The sequence below is a fragment of the Larimichthys crocea genome, chromosome X (assembly GCF_000972845.2).
Source record: "Larimichthys crocea isolate SSNF chromosome X, L_crocea_2.0, whole genome shotgun sequence".
NCBI classification, from domain to species: Eukaryota; Metazoa; Chordata; class Actinopteri; family Sciaenidae; genus Larimichthys; species Larimichthys crocea.
Window position 1 is genome coordinate 33,408,234 of NC_040020.1, and position 22,021 is coordinate 33,430,254.

The 22,021-nt window shown below is 37.7% G+C and overlaps 1 protein-coding gene across 5 annotated transcripts in view; it reads right to left on the reverse strand.

The window, feature by feature from the left end:
- rbm20 (RNA binding motif protein 20) overlaps positions 1–22,021 on the reverse strand; it is a 53,234-nt gene that overhangs the window by 25,213 nt on the left and 6,000 nt on the right. For 2 of the 5 annotated variants that reach the window (XM_019271754.2, XM_027283547.1), the window contains exon 1: positions 19,864–20,423. The exons of 1 other annotated variant lie outside the window; for it this stretch is intronic. In XM_019271754.2, coding sequence (XP_019127299.1) covers positions 19,864–19,985 — 122 coding nt within the window. In that variant the 5' untranslated portion in view covers positions 19,986–20,423. Of the gene's footprint in view, positions 1–19,863; positions 20,424–22,021 lie in introns of those variants that run through there. 2 more of the 5 variants (XM_027283545.1, XM_027283546.1) reach the window with 2 other exon arrangements.

The following is a 22,021-nucleotide window of genomic DNA, read 5'->3' on the forward strand; positions in this document are numbered from 1 at the left end:
ATTCTGAACCACATTGTCCTCAAAACACACACACACACACACAGGCACTCTCACAAAGGTCAAGGACAGCTCGGTAGACATAACAAAACACCACATGGACCCAATCAGTCCACAGAGCCTTATCAGAGGAAGTAACAAATTAGAGGAAGGGTCCAAGTCAAGCCCAGCTACAGAACAGCCCTCCACTGATTCAAATGAGACATCCAACAAAATATCACACAATGGCCAAACACTGCAGCTGCACCACATACAGCTATAAATCCTGACCGCCCCAACACAGTACAGCTGACAAGACTGAGACAAAAACAGGCTTATACTAAAAAATTACACCTGGAGGTATTGAAGAAACACACTAACCTTTAAAAGACAGGCAGCGGAGGTCCAAGTTGTGCCTCTGACACTAAACTCTGCACTGCTTCTCTATAGCCTGACCTCTGCCCAGCAGCCGAGACTGACGTATGTCCCTACCCTCCAACATGACGACTACCGCTAGCACATGTACATTAGCTGCTAGTGATTACCCTATGTGAGTGACACTGCTTTCCTGTGTTACTGACCACTAGACTGGCAGAGGAGATACATGTGATGAGGACTCACAAGTGTTCAGCTTTTGTGAGTGTGAGGACGGGGGGGTAGACCAAGTATTTACAGAGGAGGCCTTGAAATAATGCTGTGTAATCCTGAAGCTGCTGTGTCCACAGTAAGGGTTGGCAATCATGTTCAGAGCAGTAAAAAACAGCTAAATGTTGGATTACTACTGACCTACAACCACATCCATCTTTTGTAACATAGCATACTTAGGTAGTATATTAAATCAAATATTACTTCCCACCTCTCACAGCTATATGAGTTGCATATTCTTTTAAAAAAAACACCAAACAATATGCCACTCACAGATACGGCATTTTTAGTTTTTGTGAGGCAAAAAGGTGGACTCTTTCCTGGCAGAGATTTTCATTTCTCCCTGAATGTGCCTGGTGATCATCAGACATAGAGCATAATTTAATGTAATCTCGGTCACAGTAAACTAGCTAATGAACACTGGATTTTGTAGCTCTGTGGAAGTGTTTATACTGTATTATGATATCACCAATTATTCCAAAAGAAAAAATATACAGGAAGAGAGTTCCTAGACGAGACACAAAATACAAAAAATACGTATTGAGAAATGCACCTATGCAGAGTAATGCCAGTATAAGTGTTTGAATCTATTTTACTTATCACTCTCCACAGGTATGTGTATGTGGACTTCAGATATTTTGTAAAATTTTAAATCAACTTTTAAAGTAGCAAGAAGCCGCTAAGACATTTAAATGTTCAAATTTTAACAAATAAAACTATTTCAATTAAAATAAAAATAAAAAACACTTAGAGTAAAGTCCATCAATAAACCCACTGCAGCTCTTCTGTACGACAACATCATGTGTGTTATTCTGAGGTTCATAGTTATGTTGAGTAAAATTGAAAATGGTAGTTTAAGCCAGTGGGAAGAAAATCCTTTAGCGGGGAAAAAAATGTCACATGACATGCGTTATGCAGGATGAGGCTTGCCGTTTTTACTTGAGTGAAAAAAAAAATCAACTTAATCATTCACATTGTGAACAATACATAATTTCTGTTTTCTTTTAGCGGGCACAGGACGCTTTTAACTATGTTTTTCTGTTCTTTATGTGCGTGCATTGTGTGAAGAAATTAAGCAAAATGTTTTCTGTTTTTTTTTTGTTTTTTTTGCTTGTTTCTTTATTTGTTGGAAAGTAAAAACTTTAATATTACATTAAACAATAATAAATTGCCATCATATAGTAATAATGTTTTACATACCGTTGTAATTGTAATGCTGTTATTGATATACCATTTATACCAATAAAAGCATTACATATGTATATGTTTTTTCAGTTGTTTTCTCAATTAAAGTTTTGTTTCATCTTTACCTCTTATTTGTTTTTTTCACTAACTGTATCAACTACTTTTATTCTCTGCTTTCTGCAATAGAGCCCCATATGAGGATTTTTAGCACCTGTATATGTGCCAGGTAAACAGATGGAATATCAGAGTATATAATAATAATATCACCATACAGTGAACTAATTTAAATGTGGAGTAAGGGGTGGGGTCACATTATTTTCTGACATAAGTGTCCATTGAGAGATCACAAGTACTCCTACCTCTGCCATAGCATGGGTTGTCTAATAATGGTAAAACAGTATATATGATGACAATATAACATATTTTCTCAAATATATTCAATGGCAGAAAGCCCTTAGTGCAGGATTTTAAATTAGAATCCTGTGATGCACTGAGAAATGTAGACTAGCATGCTTTATATACACATTTGGGATTTGGGGTCTATAGGTGTGATTGGCAGTGGCAGCTGCCCCAGACACTGGTAGCAGTTGAGACAGATGTTGAGAGATTAATTCAATCAATGCAAATTAATGCAGAAATCACATGATGGAAATGTTACCTTCATCGAGTCAAATACAACAATGTCTAGAAAATAAAAACATGATCAAAGCAGCAGGAGTTGCCGCGGCCTGTCAGTGGCAGCTGCGCCACACAGCGGCAGCGGTTGAGAGATTAATTAAAAAAACCTTGCAATTAATGCAGAAATTACGTAATGGAAATGCCAGCGAGTCAAATACAACTCTGACGACTGTTTCACAAAATAAAAAAAACAAACAAATGCCCATAACAGCAGCAGTTGCCATGGCAGGGCAGTAGTAACTGCCCCAGACACCGGCAACTGCCGTGGCACACACACACACACACACACACACACGTAGGTGCTGATTGCTGAATGTTCAGTTCCAAACTAACAAATTAAATTTCAAATTACAATTCAGATTCAGTTTCTCAATGCAATGATTCAAATTGAACAATACAAATTCAAATTATGTAATTCAAATTCAGTTTTTTAATGCAATTATTCAAGTTAAGCAACTTAAATTTAAATATAAATGGTGGTACACATTTCAGCCAAATTGAGACCAGTAACATTAGTACTATAGCTAAGATCCAACAGACAAATGCAATAAATTATACTCTGTTACTTTACAATGCAAACAATTATAATGATACTGTTTAGTCATATTTATTTTAGTTTGTGTTCTTTAGTTTGTTTTTTTTGTTTTAGTTTTCCTTGAGAATATTTTTAAGCTTTTGTAGCTGAAATGTCTTGTTATACCTGATGCTCCATTCTCGTGTCCTCCTTTGAGCAGCTGTTGCAAAATTGGCAGGGTGTAGGAGTTTTTTTTATCCAAAACTACAGCTGGAAAACCTAAATAAATTGCACTTTTACTATATATATATTACAGTATAGATGTTTTATGAAACACTTTTTCCATGGCCCACAAGGTGGTGCCATACAGTGCCATAACTGGCCCCAGGAGGTCTGATAGGGATGTATCAGCCTGCCATATGAGGGCACTGTACTCTTTTTTGAACAGCAGTTCCTATTCAGCCTGCTAGAATGGTAGTCACAGTGTTTACATTTGCAGGCAGTGATTTTCATAATGTGACCCATAATTTCACTGGTTAGTCACTTTCGGAATTTAAAAGTGCTTAAGATATACTTTTTCTGATCCCCTATACTTATTTGGCTAAACTATTGCTTTACATACATAAAGACAGACTGCTCATTGGAGACAACAAATGCACAGAGATACGTGAACTTCAGAATACGTGGCTCAAGACACTAATCAAGAGGAGATCATGAAACCCCTACTCTTCCAAATATGGCATAAATAGTTACTGACATTCCAGAGCCTTAATTTAACTTTTCAACAAATCGGACACGTATCCACAGCCTGCATAGTCAACACATAGCCACCATCATGCCATGAGAGACGGTTTCATGGGGCGAGGTATGGGTGAGGAAGCAGGGTCAGCTTGCCTTGCTCCACATTTGGCACAGTTGCAACTGGGGTTGGTTCCTGATTTATGGTGCCCTAACTATGGGTGAAATATCTTGGCCACAGAGATATAGGGTCTGGCCCCTCATGACCATCATAAGGTTCGCATGCCCACAGTAAGGCATCACTTTCATTCATACCATATTTTTTTGACAATGCTTGTAAAATGGTCAGATTTATTCTGTGGATCAGTCACAGGGTCTTATGAAGCGACATCAAAAGGTAAACTAAAGTTTGTGAGGTAACTAGAATCACATGTACATAGCCTTGACCTATCACTGTCAAATAAACCTATTTCACATGCCTTTAGGCCTAGAGAAATGCAACTGAACCCACAGAGGTTTATGCTGAAGAAACATTTTCTCCACTTCTCTCTCACATACACATAGTAGCTGTAGGTGATTGTGTTTCAACTATTAGGAGTGTGTAACACAGGATATTGGGGTCACAGGCAAACATACAGGTCAGAAGGAACCTTCTGACTGGACAGCTGCCGTCCAACTGTGGAACTTTAAGAGCATTCCAACAAATATGTCTGCTCGCAGGAAACAGCAATTTGTCTTCAGAGCTGAGCTGACATAGTACCCACTTGAGGACATCTGTTTGGGGCATGTGCTGACAAAAAAAGTTTCACTTGAAGCTTGATGACAAACCTCTAAAAATTAAAAGAAACAAAACTCAGGAAGACTGCTTTACAACAGTGTTAAACACAGACTGGATTCAAATCTGTTGACCATGTACTTTTCTAATGTAAACCATAAATTCTAGCACCACTGTTTTTCTGACAGATTATCAACACTTTCCCCTCTTTCTGGCATATCAGGTTATCTGTGGTTAGTTTTGATTTGACCGTGCTGACAAGAGCTTAGAAAAGCCCTGCAGTTACCTGGGATCCACTGACACTGAGTGTCAGACTGGGTGCTGAGTGCTGGGGGCCAGGTGACTGAGTGTCGGACCAACTTGCTTGGACACTGGACAGAGTGACATCAGAGATCCATCTGGCTTGTCAAAGTTGCTGCCAGGTAAAAAGAAGGATGGGGACTGCATAGGATGAAGGGAAAGTCTAAATTTGTCATTTGTCATAGCAGCCAAAGGTTTGACAATAAAACAGTCCTTATCCCTTAATCCTCAAGTCAGTCAAAAATCTGAGGGCAGCAATAAAGTGAGCCCAAACCAGGTAAAACTTCTTTTTTTTTAAATGTCCTTAGCAAGTTCGTTAGATAGTAAGATATAGTTTGGATTAGAGAAATATATGTCAGGTAGGAATTAAAGCACAGGAGCACACAAGACTCAGAGGTGAAGTAATATGAGGAGAGGAGAAGGATTGTGTTGGCTTTGACAACTGATCCCGACCAGCCATTTTTCCTGCTGATCTGAAGTAGTTATTTATAGCTGCTGCCAGGGTGTAGACAGTAAATTTCTTTTTCACTGCTGTTCTGTCCAGTGACACATTAAAAACAAACCAAAAAAAAAATTCCATTTCCATCTATAAACATAAAATGAACCATACATTTTCCACAGGTGTAGTAATTTGCTCTGTTCATGAGTAGCTGCAGGGTACAGTAAGGAACACATAACTGCAGTCTTCCCTGACAGTGGTCAGCAACATCGGAGCTATATTGGTGTACAAGGTGACGTAGCAATGATTCCCACAACCCCTCTTTCAGTCCTTCTCTCCTTCCTTTCATATCACCCTCTCTCCGCTTTTACCTCACTCCCACTCTTCTTCATCTCTGTCCAAAGCAAGGATTGCATTTTACCATTTGTCATGGCTGTCATTCTCACAAATACCAATCAAACCCAATTGCGTTTCCCCTTTCACTCACTTACTAGACAATGGCAGTGTAGCTCCTTTTTCAAGTCCCAGAATTTAAAATTACTGTATTGCCCTTGATCAGTACCTAAACTAGCCTAAGGGTTTACTGTCCTATTTTTTGTAATATTATGGGAAATTAGTAAAAAATAAAACAAAATATAACATAGCAAAAACTGTACTGACAATAAACAAACAGTCCAAAGCCAGGCAATTCAACAATATTGTCCAAGGGGAAGCCCTGTGGCTCAAGAAACAAAAGATCGCAAATATTTCCTGCTTTCCTGCATCCTCAGTGTAAAAAGTAATTTAAAGACAATTAAAAATAACCCTCAACCTCCATGTACTCCCATCTCACATGGTGAAATTATATTATAGCATAGTAGATTTTTCTTTTTGTAAACTGTGCATGCGTATGGAAAAATACGTTTTTTCAGACAAGACAAGGTGATGAAGATGGCAGTTTTGTTCTAAATGAACAACCGAAACATTCAGGGGAAAGGAGTCGACCACACATGGTGGACACAATACAGGTCTGACAGTGACACAGAGGGCACTGTGGCCATGTGGTTCAATATGTCAATATGAAGCTACTGGCATCAGAGGCTGCTTAAATTGCCATTAGTACAAATTACACAGTTGAATTCAACAACTTTTCCAACAGCTGCTTTGCCAAACACCCAAAATGACAAATGAAGAGGAAAAAGTAAAAAGAGAAAGTTGCCCAGCAAAACCCCAGTGTAAATGAGAAATCCCCCGCAAAGCCGGTGGACAGAATGGGTTTGCTATGCCCTGGAGTAATGACTATCCAGGGATTTCTCTGTGGAGCCTGGTCAATGAAATAATACACACTCATAAAATAGAAACAATAAAATAAGTATTACTTTTGTTTTCGCATTTTATGATTACAGATATACAGTACCGAGATCTAGCTTCAGTGTTATGCATTTACAATTACAATTAATCTAAACCCCAAAAATTATTATTTTCCACGCAGCATGAGACAAAGCTGCAAGGAAGAGGGGCATGTGTGTCTTCCTAAGGAAAATGACACGGTAGGATTTGGCTTATTTGTTCAGAAGGTATTCATGCATTATATTGAGAAGTATTTTTAATACCTGTGCAAGACAATACACTTTCTGTACTTCAGTACTTCAGGACTTCAGTCTGCATGTCAGAACAACCAAATCCATACAGCATGGAGGAAGGAAAGTTACTGCCTTCACACTGAGTCATTGACAGTTCTATTTGAGATGATGCAGACTGACACATGCAATTTTATTTATTTCATCTGCACTATACACTCTCACTCCACAGGTTTTAACTAGAACAGTTTATGTTACTCAGATAAGATACATGGAGAGAACATATTAATACCAGCAGGGAAATTACAGCCAATTACTTAATAAAGACTATCTCAAAGAGGAAGTCAGAAGCCACCACCTGTGCCTTCCCATTTCCCTGAAGTGCAATTGATTACCTGGGAGGTTAATCGACAGGAAGCTCTTTGGTATGGACTCTGACCTTGTGCTGACAACTCTAGGCCCCCTCCATCATCACACTGGGTATTTTAGGTGGCCAATTAGCATGCCTGATTTCTAATCTGTTTCTCAAACTGCCAAGCATGACAGCACTTTCTCTTTCTGTCTGTGTATGCATCCAGACCCCCCTCCACTGTCTCTCATCCTGTTTAAAGCTTTTTCTGTTTCACCCTCTCTGTCACTCCCCCACTCTCTTTAGCCATGCCTCCCCAGACATCTCTTCATTCATCCCTGACACTCCCTGATAGTGGCAGCAGTGAGGCTGATAGGAAAAGCCAGGAATAGAGGTTAACATTGTTTCTGCTTTGGAACCAGCAGTACGAAGTAATGTCGAAATTCAAAGTTTAAGAATGTAAAGTTGTCTTCATATCTCATTTTCTTATTCCACGTACAGCCACAAACTATGTTCATGTCTGTAATACCTGAACATAAATAAATATATAAAGAATTCTGTTATTATTATTAGTTGGCAAACGTTTATCTAGTCTAAACTGCAGTACAATCTGTAAGCTTCTCCTTGCAGTAAAACCAGTGTACTTGTTTGTGTAAATTGATAGTGTCATGAGGTGAACACATAACTGGTAACGGGTAACCAGTATGAACTCTAGAGAGGACTTACTTGTGTAAGTCTATGTCACGTCTAAAGTTGGATGCATTGGAATCAGATATGTTTGGACTACAACCTAAACCAATCTCTTAAACTCACAGCTTAGCAAAACAAACTAACAACTTGAGGACCAAAGAATATGTGTGATCACATAGCTACTTGATCATATAACCATGTGTGGGTGAGTATATGCATGTGTACACAAATGTGCATGCATGAGGGAAGAGAAAATGATGGAATACAATGATAATGGTGGAAAAAAATGTAAATTATTGAAACAAAGAGAGTTACATAACAGTGACAAGTCAAGTGTAATGCAGAAGAAATGCAGAGGGTTATTTTTCTTTCATTCATTCATTTGACATGATAATAATTATAAATAAATAATAATCCCTACCCCACCAAGAAAAGAATTTTTTTTTAACTTGTTACATCAACACCATGATGCATAACCTGACCTAGTTTCCAAAGTAACTGTTATCGTGTTATGTAAGGTTTATGCTGACAGACAGTGTTGTGATTCACTCCAGACCCACAAACTGTTACATGACTCACCACTACACCCAAAATATACTATATATTGAACCCCTGCTGCTCCACACTTAGAGACACTCAACAGCTCTTCAATTTAATAACAGATCATCAACACAGATCAGACCCTTGAAGAAGGAGTGTAGATCAAAGGTAGATTTATGGTTTGCATTAGGGTGCAAGGCTCATAACATAACATAACATAACATAAGTAATGCTGCTGAAGCTGACATTCACCTCCTTATAATTTATGCAGGAAATAATGCACCTACGTCACTGCCACACCTTAGATGGTCTTGAGCAAGCCACTTAAACCCCAACTGATCAGTGGCCAGAAAATAAAACTGGAACTGTAAAACTGAGACTTTCTGTAGTATCCTAATTTCTTCTTCATTAGAAGATAAACCAAGTGTGATAGGGCCATGGTCATTGATATGTTGATTGACAGCGAGAAATACCTGTCAGTTTGTGTGGAAGCCTCACTTAAACAATGGGTAGGATGCAGGTAATCTGCTGGGACTATAAGTCATAAGTAGATTTCCCTATTTGAGAACAGCCAAGAGAGGACAGTAAGCTATTTGAATTTCATATATATATATACAGTTTATAAAATCTATGTGCTTTCAAACTACAGACCCTGTCCTCTCGGTAAGCTGTCAGTCTAAATGCTCTGACCAGTGAAAAATAAACTCTTAAAGTTGCAGAGTCATATATCAGGTACAGGTAATTTATAGAACATTAATTTTAATGCACTTTAAATATACCAGACTGGTAGATTTAGGGGACCTCTCTGATTACTGACCAACTGCTTGTAAATGCATGTTATGACCACGTTACTGCTCGGTAAACATATTCTATGACATATCGTTTTCTGTATCCCAATCTCTCCCAAAACTTGGAAATTAAAACTCTTTTTTCAACTACATTTTTTTCATGTAAAAGCAGTTAATGAAATATTTGACACTCAAAGAGGCTAAGCTACAGTTACAGGGGTGCATTGTGAAATTACATTTGAGGATGGAAAACATATTCCTAAATGACTGCCGCTAACTCATTTACTACTACAGCGCAGGGAGTTTGGTAAAGTGCCATGGTTTTTGATTACAGGAAAGATAATACAAAGTGGGCTTGGTGACAGATTAAGTGTTTCTCACTGGTGGCAATGTGGTCTCATGAGAGTCACTCTTCCTACTGCCATCTCGCCCAGCTCATTTAAATGTAATTTCTGAATGTAAATCTGTTCTAAAGTTCTGTGGGCTCCTGGCGGCGTAAAATCCGTGGATAAAGTGCTAAATGGTTTAAGTAAAAATGGTTAGGTTAATGTGTAACTGTAGCTGCAGTGTTTCTGCAAACTAAAGTTCCCAGGAGGAACATGTTGCAAAATAAAGCTCCCATCTCAGCACAGCAACTGACAGACACTGTAGACAATATTTTCAATATTTTACCTACAGAAACTATGAGTGGGAGAGGGAAATTTCAAAATTTAAAAAGGTAAGCATAAATATTTTATTTATTATTTATTTATTTTATATTATCACCTAATATTTTTTTTAGCACGCCAAAGGAATGCATCTTAAGATAACTTCCAAAAATCAAACCTTTAATGTCTGAATGGACTCTACGAATAGAACTATATTTAATAAAAGGAGAACTCACTCTGACATCTTTACTTATCGACTATTCCACACAGTACCTAGCACCACAGTATAGTAACAACCTTCCTTTATTTTGACTCTTAAAAAGCAAGGCGTTCTCATCTGTCAACAACTCTACATAATGTCCTGTTCACCTGCGTCCTCTGGCAGAGGCTGGTCACACAATTGAGATTTGATACTCTGCAGTGGATATCAGACATTTTTATCTATTACCATTGCAGTAGATCATATTAAGAGTTACAGGCATATTGTATATGTATCCCTAAGTCTGACTCCAGTGCACCTGCTGGTAAATAAAAGTGGGGAGGGCTGGAGGGTGGATTCTGGATATGGCAGGTCTGATAATTTATACACTGCCCACCTGGCGCCCTCCACATAGCATATGTTCTGAATGTGCTAGACTGAGAACGGCCTCTATCATCAACTTCCTCAGCCAGGCTTTCCCTTTCACGTCATACGAGGAAAAACAAATTCTGTAGGAACAGGTCAGAAAGCAACATGAGCCAACCCTATGTCCAACTGTATCTTAATACCTCCACAAATCACCAGGCTTCTTCAAGCTGAGCTGCCACTCATCACCACATATGTTCAAAAGCGTAGAGGTGTGAACAGTGCCAATGTAGCCTCTGCTACATGTTTATGAGAGTCTTGTACATATTTTGTAAGAGGCTTGGTGAAAACACGAAGGCAGGTAATTAGATTGAGTAAGACTAATGATTGTAATGGCATTCCTTTGACAGAAAAAGACATCTGTGTTCTCGTGGGGCACTGCTGACCCGAGCCCCATCAATCTGGATCTGTAAGATGCTTGTTTTACAACCTACATATGTTGTTTTACTACTCAAACAAATAACAGTCATTTTGGTGCTGCTTAAGTGCTTTGCACACACAAAATAAAAAAATATATAATCAGTGTGGAATCACTAGAGTCACTATGCATGATATAGTATTTTAATAAATAAAACAATGTCACTGGCAAAATTAAATTAATTAAATAACAATACAACTATCAAGAAATGATTAGCCAGACCCCTGCTAATGAGAAGGCTGCCACTCGCTCGTCCTCACACACAACAGTGATACAATTCAAGCTCTTAATCAATATAACCACTAATTGTTTGTCAATTAGTTTGACTGAACTAATTTTGAATCTTAAACACAAAATGACGGTAATTTTTTACATATTTGTGTGCCTTTTTCTCTGCCTTATCACCATACAGTGATATAAATTAATTGTAAGTAATTATGTAGATTATAGTGTGTTGCTTCTATAACTACAAGCTTTCACAGACACACAGAGAAAACATTAGCACACATGCATTCACAACACCAACACAGAGGAAGACAAATATACAACCACAAACAAAATGCATACGGACAGTTGAATCCCAAAACCCTTTAAAAAATGTGTCTAAATGCACAAGGACTTTGTGGGTAATTTTGTTTGTTTACAGCCTGTCAGGCTGTTGCTTATACCTAAACCTAACACCTTACCTCTCTTTAGAGAGTAGACAAATCAATCTACTATTTCTCAGTATGGTCCTATAATTTGTCAATATACAACATAACTTCTGACTCAACTGTGCATGTGTGGTGTGTTGCACCTGAGTGCAGTGGAGGTAAATTTGATTTCCTGTATTTTGGCCCTCTCACCATGTGGACAAAAGCAACATGCCTTTGGGGTGAGCACATGTGCTACAATCTCCCCTGACCTCAGCTGTTGGTGCCGACCTAACAGAGCAGAGCAGAGTGGCTGTGTGGGACTTAAAACAGGAGGTTGCTTGATGTGTAACTTACATACCCTTACTCTCCTACTGTTAAATCTGGAGGGCAACATGCTTTCAGTACATTCTCTAAATCTGTAGCTGAGGCAGTTCAGTGAACTCTTTTTGTGATGTGTGACTGATGGTTGAAATAGTTGTATCGGGGATGATGGGAAAAACAACAAGCTACGATATACTAATAATATACTCATTTACTACTATACTAAATATACTAATATTCTCTTATTTCAAATTTCCAGCTCAGAACTAGCCAACTATCATGTGCAAGTACACTCCCATATTGACACACATATTAACGTCAACATTCATTTTATCCCCCCATCGAACAAAGAAACTGTCTTTTGTCACAGCATTACACTATGTTAAGAGCCTAAAGAGCCTACATTAAGAGCCTAAATTACATTTTCTAAATCTGCATAGTTACTAAGGTGACCATGCTGACTGTATGCACTGTATGTAAGGCCACTAGCTGTACCTGTGAGGAACACATCTTTGTATGCAGAAAATGTATCTCTGCCTTGAGAAATAACTGTCTCTGCACAACAAGACTCAGACTCCAGGCTGAAGTAAACAGTTCCCAACACTGTTTTCTCAGCTCAGCAAGGTCCTTTGTGTTTTTTAATGTATGTGATATGACATAAAAGATGTGAAAAAAGTCAGTATAGTCCATTATCCAAAGAGGTGAGCTAGGAGTGATTTTTTATGACACCTTTTTTTTTGAAAGGTGTCAAAAAAGGAATTTTGTATGTGGCATGCAAAGTAGCAGAAGCTTTTAATCCTCCCTTTTTCATTACTTTACTATCTCCTGAACAAATACCACAAGCATCTGATTGACATCACGGAGCAGAGGCTTCTTACTCATATTAGCCTTGTCAGAAGAAAATAGCACAGCAGTTGCATTATTCTCAGATAAAAAGTCTGACTCACTTATGACTCATGGAACCAAATGTGGGGATTATTAATGCTGAAAAGTGCCCACAACTCCAGCCTACCTAAACTACTTCGTACTTTTAGTACCTGTTTAACAAAATCGTGAAAAACTCAAGTGGATATTTATAAGAGAACATGTGTTTATCTACTACATGCTTAACCATGTCTTTCCGTAGATTTAAATGTTAACAAGTCTTTCACTTTCCCTAAATGTGTGCAAGTCTCACCAAAAATATAAGAATTTCCAGTTTGAGGGGAAGGATATACAGTATGAATTATATATTTAAAAGATTACATAATAATATACAATTCCTAGTCCTTGCTCTAACCACTAAATCCTGTATGAGCCATAATGAAGTTTTAATTTACCAAAAAGTTTAAATTGTTTTCTTTTGTCTAAATGTAGTCACACTGTTTTGTTGTTCACTTCCTGCTTCCACTTGTAATGTATGTCCAGTTTCAATGCAGAGTCTAATAAAACCCAACATATCCAAGATATGAGGAGACATTAATCTGTTACAGTCTGTCAGTTCATTCCATCTACTGGAATAAATTGATTTTAGCTTTCTGTTAATCCGACAATGCATGAAATTGTGCATACAGCTTGGGGAATATCTATGCCATATGGTTTGGGTGTGTGCGAAATTTTTGTTATTTATGTCATTTCTAAGATTTCATCTTATGCCTCTGACCACAGTACTAAGTCCAAGGGGAATGTGCTTGCAAGTGTGCCAAGTTTTTCACTCCTATAATCTAACACAAAAACACAGTCACTACGCACACATGGAGAAACACATATATTTAATTTAATCTTAAAATGAGTGCTTGCATATTTGTGTCATATTAGTATGAGTCTTGCAGCCTGCACTTTATATTTCCCAAGAGGCAGTGCAGTTCATTAGTTTCATATGAACAGCCCTTTAAATTTAGATTGTGTTGACCTTTCAACTCTGCCAGCTCACGTCTTTAAGCTTTAAGGAGTGGGAAGTTAGTGATGAAAAGTTGGTCCCAAAGGACCTGGTTGATCATCTCCTGTAGATGAGCTGAGGTCAATTTCTGTCTAGGAAGTCAAAATGTCAGATAATTCTTTGTCCCCATTCCTCCAAGAACAGTTTTTCAGTCTAAAAGTAGATGGAAAGAAAATGTGTATAGAAATTCATTTCATTCACCACCTAAAATGTCTCCTGCAGTGACAAAAGATTACAATATAATAAAGTGAAACTCACACACGGATATCGAAGATAGCGGCTATTTGGAGCCCTATACTGACAAAACTGGATTACCCTGAATAGCATAACTGTCTCTCTTAATAATCCTGATTATCTTTAGTGGTTTCATGGTGGCTAGTCACAGAGAACAAGAGGGACTAAAGACTTATAGTGAATACAATTCCAACAAAAAAGTGTGTAGGATACACAGCAATATGTAGTTAATATGACAATAGTATCAATAGATAGCTGAGCCACCTATATTTCATCTGTATATGAGTTTGCCCTGTTACTCTGGGCAACAAAAAGAGCATGACACCACTTGTGTCACATAACAGCTTCATTTATGGCAGCCCCAGACCAGAAACTGTGATGATTTCAGGATTAACAGCTGTATCCCACTCAAGCCTGTCCAAGTTATGTGCAAATCCCATTGATAAATATATACAGATGCAAGTATCTGACAACACTTTCTTCTCATGGCTATCTTTTAATGTAGACACTGCGTATAAAGATGTTTAAGCCTCTTTAACTCTGTTCACTCCCATTGTTCCAGATAGTTAGCCCTGCTAAGTCTACCAACTCAACACATGTAAATCCCTTTACGCAAGGACATAATACTCCTGCATTATAAAAACCACACACTATCTATCAACAGTACTGGTGGATATTTGATGACAAGTTTACTTTTTGATAAAATCAGACATCATGAGATTGCACAATCTCTGGGATAGCAATAAAAAGAAAGTCAGATGACAAAATTTACTTCAAACTATACTGATGTAAGAGAACAGCAAACCAACCAAACAATCTAAACACAACAGTTAAAGCACCTTTAAAGCTAAAGTAGCCAGGATTTCTATTGAAACGTTTATCTTTTCTTGTCTCTTCTCTGATCATTTGAGGGGTGTTTACAAATTCTGGGTATAATGGTATTTTGTTAGAAACATATTTTATGGACTGTATGCTAAAATAGTTTAAGATTATGCATTTAACAGCTCAGACAATGGAAATTATGAGGTGGAACTATGTGTGTTGAGTCGAGGAATATGTCACAGAGCTTAAGAAAATCCCTGTACCTTTTAATCATTAATCACAAAGTTGAGCTTCAGTAGAGCAGATTATTTTTCCACTATAAATATAAAGTCAGGTTTTGAGTGATGAATCAAAACAGACAACTCACCTCATAGGTTCACTCACCTTTCCTTTGAGCAGTGCTTGCTCAAATTATGTTATCTTAATATTAAATGACATTCATTTGGCGCCTTTGTCCAAAGAAACATATAATATGAGCATTCAAACTCAAAAGGGCTAGAGACTATCAAGATTATAACCTTCGCACTTCCATCCTTACCAAACTCAGCTAAAGGCACACTAGAGAGCTGGATTCTATTTTTTTTACAGGATGCACCAAGACTTGACTTATGCCACCATGAAAGAAGTTGCAAACATGGCCATGGTAATTATGAGGCCTTTGCCTGGTGCCATGCAACTGTCAGCTATTTAACATCAGGATTAGCCACAGTTGCTGCCACGTGTCAACACAGCAATGAACACATGCTTAAGGTGGTGGTGGGGGAGGGAGATGGTAGTAAGACTACAGAAGGTGATACAATAAACATACAATTTATTTGAGAAAATGGAGAGAAAAATCTTCTCACTTACAAGTATGGCCGGGACATAACTAATCTAATGCCTCTGTAGTTAAATGTACTAAGAAGAACTGAAGAAGAGTTGACATCCTGAGGATTTTATGTCAAGGAGGCAACAGACACATTGACCTTGGTTTTACCTTCCTGCCTTTTTTCTATAAGCACTTATTCTGTATGGGTAAACTATTAACCATTGTTGAGAACAGAATTAAAAGAAAAAACATCTGTGTCGTTACTTTGCTCAGCCTCATTCAAATGTTGCCATGTATTTTAAAAGAGTTCCCCAATGTCACAGAGCTGTAAAGCCAGCTCACTAATCAATCGTCACATCTAAGTCCAACCAAGCATTTGGGAAGAGCCACATTAGGTGCCGGAAAGCCCGCCAGATTAGCTCTCGTTAATGACCTTCAGTAGGATAGGAGTGCAACTCTCACTTCACCAGTCAGGTTAAGTTACATAAAATCACACCTCTACTCTAGGCAGACAAATCTTTCATGAAAACAAAGGTGCCAGATTGACACAAACAAACATTATTGGCTTGAAAATGTAAAATAACTACGCAAAATGCATTGCATGCTTCCATCAAACCAGTGACAATGCCACCATTGTAGTTTTGTAGTTTTTACAACAAGCCACAAAAAGAAAAGCCAATATGACATCTAAAGGATCTATTCTTTATTGCTTTACAGCAAAAGGTACTCTTTACGACATCGAAGAAGTGTCAGAAGAGCAATATAACAACATCTGGTACCTTCAGGTTGTGCTCTGAAATGTAGCTGTGGCTTTGCTGGCACCACAGTTCAAAACAAAAATCTAACCCGTAAACGCATAAAGAATGACTGCCAATAAAGCAGAATAAATTACACAAATAGGTGTTAATTACCTTTCCTGTGGCATTTTCACACATCATTTTATGCATGAAGAGCAGCAGGGGCTGCAGTATAAGGTAAGATTTGCTAAGACAACTTTCCCTTCTGTGACATGCTCTCAGAGTGATAAAGAGCCAGCAGGTGGTAAAGAGCAGTAAGATGAGGAAGGGAAATAGGAAAAAAAGGGAAAGGATGAATGTTATGTGAAATGTCATGTGAAAATGACAAGACAAAACATGTTAACCATGCTCATCTAATCTCTTGGACTACAAATGTCTTTAAGCACAATCCATCATAGAGTACTTATCATTAAACCAGAAGAAAAAAGAGTGTCCTCTATTATAACTCTAGCCTCCTGGATCCTTCAGCCCTATCATTAATCAACATACCATTTGTCTCTGACTAGTTTTTAGATTTTGCCTTCCTGAGTCTCTAATAAGGAACTATCATAAGATGAGTAGACTGACTTGTAATGAAACAAGTCTATGTTTTTGTTAGGTTACAACTTTCACTGTTTATTTTGCAGTAGTTTACACAATGGACACGTAATTTAAGAAAGTCATCAATGCATATACCCGACGTTAAAACAATGACCAAAGCCATCATACCATCTATAAGAAAACTATATAGGTAGGCTTTTAGATCATGTTTGTTAACCTGCCCAAACTGTATTATGGGTTGTGCCTCAAAGGAAAAAAGAAATATTGAAAAGTTAATTGTTTAATAATTAACTGACTGGATAGGAGACATTTGATCACATGTCAGTGGCCCCGATACAATCCATTCTTTGAAACACTTCAGGTTTATACATCTCATATTCTGCTATGTACTATGCTACTTTACTGCAAATCAGTTCCTATCTATGTACAGAAATGAATAAAATCCATCATCTGGTGGCCTATTCAGAGAATGACAAACGGAGAACAGGTTTTTATATCACTCAAGAGCAGAACTGAAGAATTAAAAACCACAGCCTTTATCCTGTAACACTATCACTGAAAAGACCCCGACAGGTGGCGAGATGATTTGATTATATCAGAACTCTGACTCAGACTCACAAGATTGTTATTCACTTCAATATGATTAAATATACATGTTATATTAGTTCTTTATTTTACTTAAAGAGGGCATTTAGAAGGAAGTCAAGAAAACTACGAGATTGTTTAAAATACAAAAGCATTAGAAAAAACAAAGATATATACGAAGCTTGGGAGTTTGCCTGGAAAGCTTAGGCTGTGCTAGGAATGACTGTCAACATGAGACTCATAATACTGAAATAATACTAATAAACTTGACCTAATTGGAAAGTAACAAAACAAACATCTATAATCTATTACACAGTAGAATAGGTTTGTGCTCTCTTGAATGAAGCCCAGCTGCATTTTTAACTATTTAACTATTTTGGTATTTGACATTTTTTTCAAAAATCTAAATTTAAAGAGTGTAACTGTAATACATTGTAACACCAACTAGAGTGAAACAGTAATGTATAGTATCATCAATTATTATAGAATCAATATGTAACCTAGTATGTACGGCTTTAAGTAGCTATCTATTAACAGACCTAAGGAGAAATCCGATTGGCTAATACAAAATCTTAGACAACCCAACAGGATATCAGTTGGGACAGCACATCCTTAATTTGTTGACAACCTAAAATAAGCAGCAGACTGAAAAATCCATGTATGGACTGCTGGACTCTTTGTTGCTTTGTCACATTGTCACTTTGCAAATAAACAAATTAAATGTCACCACCAACACATTTACACCAAATACATGCTTACAAGTTGCTCTTATTCATTATCACACCTAGGTCCATGTCAAATCTTTGCCCGATAAAGACATCTTTCAGGAGCATCTAGTACAGCATATGATAAGACTACAAGCAAGAGACTACACAGTCTTAAATCGTGACTCTGATAGTCAGTCTTTAAGACAAATCACATGATTGTTCCCTTCACTGTTTGCTTATGCTGATAACAATATTAATTTATAAAAAAGAACCAGTTCAGTCCCCACTTAATATACAATGTTGTAAAGCATCGGATTGGAGTTTAGCTGCAAGATACGCCAAGTGTCTTATCGCTTCACCCAGTGCTGAGCTATATAGCAAAGCTGACTGACTGAATGTAGGCCTTGCCGTGTTTTCACAGCAGGAGGCCTGACTTAAATGACTTCACCAGATGCATCTTGCTTTTAGAGGCATTTAGAGTCGGGATTTCCCAATTCCAAGTAAACACACATTTAAAAAGGTTTTCTAAAGTCAAGACTATATTTGGTATGTTACACGACTTTGGTGGTTTTGTGTGAAAAACATCTTATAAGAAATAGAAAGAAATTTGTGCTGCCAACTGCATTCGTATAAAAGGTTGCCTACACAAATTCAAATATATACATTGCTGTATTTTGAGAAAATATATATTAACTTGTGGGTAAAGAGGCAGATTTTAAGATAAATAACACATCAGAGTGTAGTTAAGTTAATATACAAAACCATTTAATAAGTGCTTGCAACATTTTTGTATTTATATACATATATTTATATGTATTTAATAGTTACAGTAATTCTATTTTATCCTTGATGTATACCATACATGCAAGTTAATAATAAAAACGTAAGACTAGAATTCAATTTCGTTGCCTAAGTCTTTGTAAAAACATCTACCATAGATTTGATTCAGATAAATTAACAACATGAGTTGTTCACATAAGAATTTAAGGCTAATTAACATTTTCTATTTACATAATACCTACAGCAAACAAACAATAATTAATTAGTTGCAACAAACATTCAAATCAAACGATCTTGATACTCTTTGTATTCATGGAGTCTTTACTTTACAAGCATGTACATTATGTATGATTTGACATTTAAGAAACGTTCTTTTCTTTTTAAGATTAAAGTATTACTTCAAAGGTGAGACCACTAAATGTAAGATATGCTGAAATGTGCTTTTATTTTATTTTATTTTATTTTAGGTCTTTAAGGTTTTCTTCTTTATATTATTTCATTTATGACTAAATGGTTCAGTGTATATGCACTTGTATGGATTTATTAACCATAACTCTACGTCATAGGAAATATCCAAATACTTAGTTTTGATAGACTACAGATACTATCAGTACTGACATCAAATTTATACCAAAGACACTGCGGGAGGTTTTATGAGTGCAGACATTCCAGCACAGATATAATTCATCTTCTAGACATACTTCCCACTATCACAGTTTCTAATGTCTACAGTATCTTCATGAATATATATCCCTGTGGAACAAATTAATTATGCATACAGCCATGTGAGTACCAGGCATGGGCCTATACTGTATATACTGATTTTGTGGTGGACATAATTCCCTCTTACCTCTGCAAGAGTTCACTCGTTGTCTCAGGGGAGTATCCACTACTTTGTCCTTTTCCCAGCATCTTTGTACGGCCTTTCTTGACACTCTCAGTGATACTTGTCCGATCCCAAGAGTGCTGCATGGCAAAACAAACTCCCTAGCACCACCTGCAGCCTTAACACCCCTAACCTCCCCAAATACCCCCCTCAAAAATAACTATTACAGTCCAAACACAGTGAATCCTGATGAGTCAACTCTCTCTAGCCTGCTCTGTTCTTCTCTCCTCTTACTGCATGGACAGATGACGGAAAGGCCAGCAGGCAGGAAAAGACAGACTGCTGAGCACTTCAGCAGGGGCTCCTCCACTCAGCTATTCCTGATCGACAGCGGCAAAAGCAGCAAAGCCCCTTTAGCTTCTTCTCTCCAACTCTCTTTCCCTATAAACTATGCTATATATCCTTACAGGACTTTCCTTTCCTTTCCTTGGTCCTTGCTCTCTTCTCTCCAGAGTCAAAAGATGGGGAAATCAGAGTAGAGCCTCTTCAAAGGGAAACAGGAGGTTGACTGAGTGAAGCTTAAGAGGGAATAACAGACGAGGTGGGCTCAGGGGACAGCAGAAGGGGGGTGAGTTGAAAGGAACCAACTGGGAGTCCCTGCCCGGGGCAGCTCCACGCGGCACAACAACAGGGACAAGAAAGTCCCTCCTGCCACTGCTGATTATCACCTCTACAGTCCCACACAAACACACGGCCACAGACACACGCACCCTCACATAGTCTGGCCAATGAAGGGATGCACTGGGGTTCTGGGAATGCCATCAGTCACTCAGTGGGTGTCGGGATCAATTTAGCTGCTGAATCATTGGAGGGATCCAGTCTCCAGCTCTGGAACACGGTGTCAGATTATTCACATTTTGTAATGGTCTGGCAGTCTGAGGTTTCACATCTGTGAGCCAAAAGTTAGGCATGTTTAGTAATAAATCACGATTAGTTAAAGAATAGTACGAAAGTGAGAGCAGATCACTAATCCTTAAGAGTACACAATATCTCAAAAAGAAGAGAGGGGTTCTCACTGGATTTTTATTCATCTATTTACTAATTTATTCTGGCTGCATAGACTAGTTTATCATTTGGCAGGGGAATTGATATTGTGATTAGGGAACTCCAACAGCTTCCAAAGGATCAGTCTGAGAATCTGAGTTTGAATTTCCTCTTCACGGTGGTAGCTTATTATAGAGAACATGCCTATTTCCAGAAACCTAAACTCTATCTCCACACAAAAACATAATACTTTGAACAGAGATATTTGCTTAAAAAGAATTTTTTTGAATTAAGATTTACAACAAATGGTGACCCCTTCTAAAGGTTTCTCAATTAGATGATTGTTGTTGTTCTCAAAACAACAACAACAATAACAACAACAAGACATTTTTGTCAAGATTTTACATACAAATGTGGTGTAAAAAAAATAATATAAAAGAATCTGAGAGTTCCTGATGAGTTCTCAGATCAGCCAGAGTCTGACATGCGCAGACTTCACACACTCCACACATGGTTGGTGCACATGTTGCTAGCTACCGCTACAGCTAATGTTTATTGATACATTGGCTGTTTGGTGGCAAATCCATAGACTGCATATAAACAGTTAGTTTTCTTTGCTCTCAAACTGAACACATGTTTATAGTCTTGTTTTGTGCATTTCACAATGCAATCACATTTCTTAAATCTAAGCTGACTGCAAACAAAAGTATGCTGCCTCCTTATCAGCAGTGTACAAAGGCTTAAAATATGAATAATTTTAAAACAGCAACTAAAAGAGGAGACATTCTCGCCATCATCGTATTGTCTGCTTCAATTATGCAAATTAGAAAAAAAGAAAAAATTCCTGACAACCCCCAGGAAACTCTCACTGTGTGTTGTGTGTGCGCAAGCACATGTATATATTCATGTGACAACTCTACATAACAATCCCCCCATTTATTTTTGGCCCTGTGAGAAAGCAGATACCACTGTAGCATGAAGTGGTTTCTATAATGGTGCATGCCTGGATGACTCAGTGTTGAGCCAGGCAGTAACAGAGGTGAATTACAATTAAACTGTTTAACTACAGAATCTCCCACAATCTTTTAAAACCATCATACTCCACACCCAAAATTCAGCAGCTGTCTCTTACAAATGT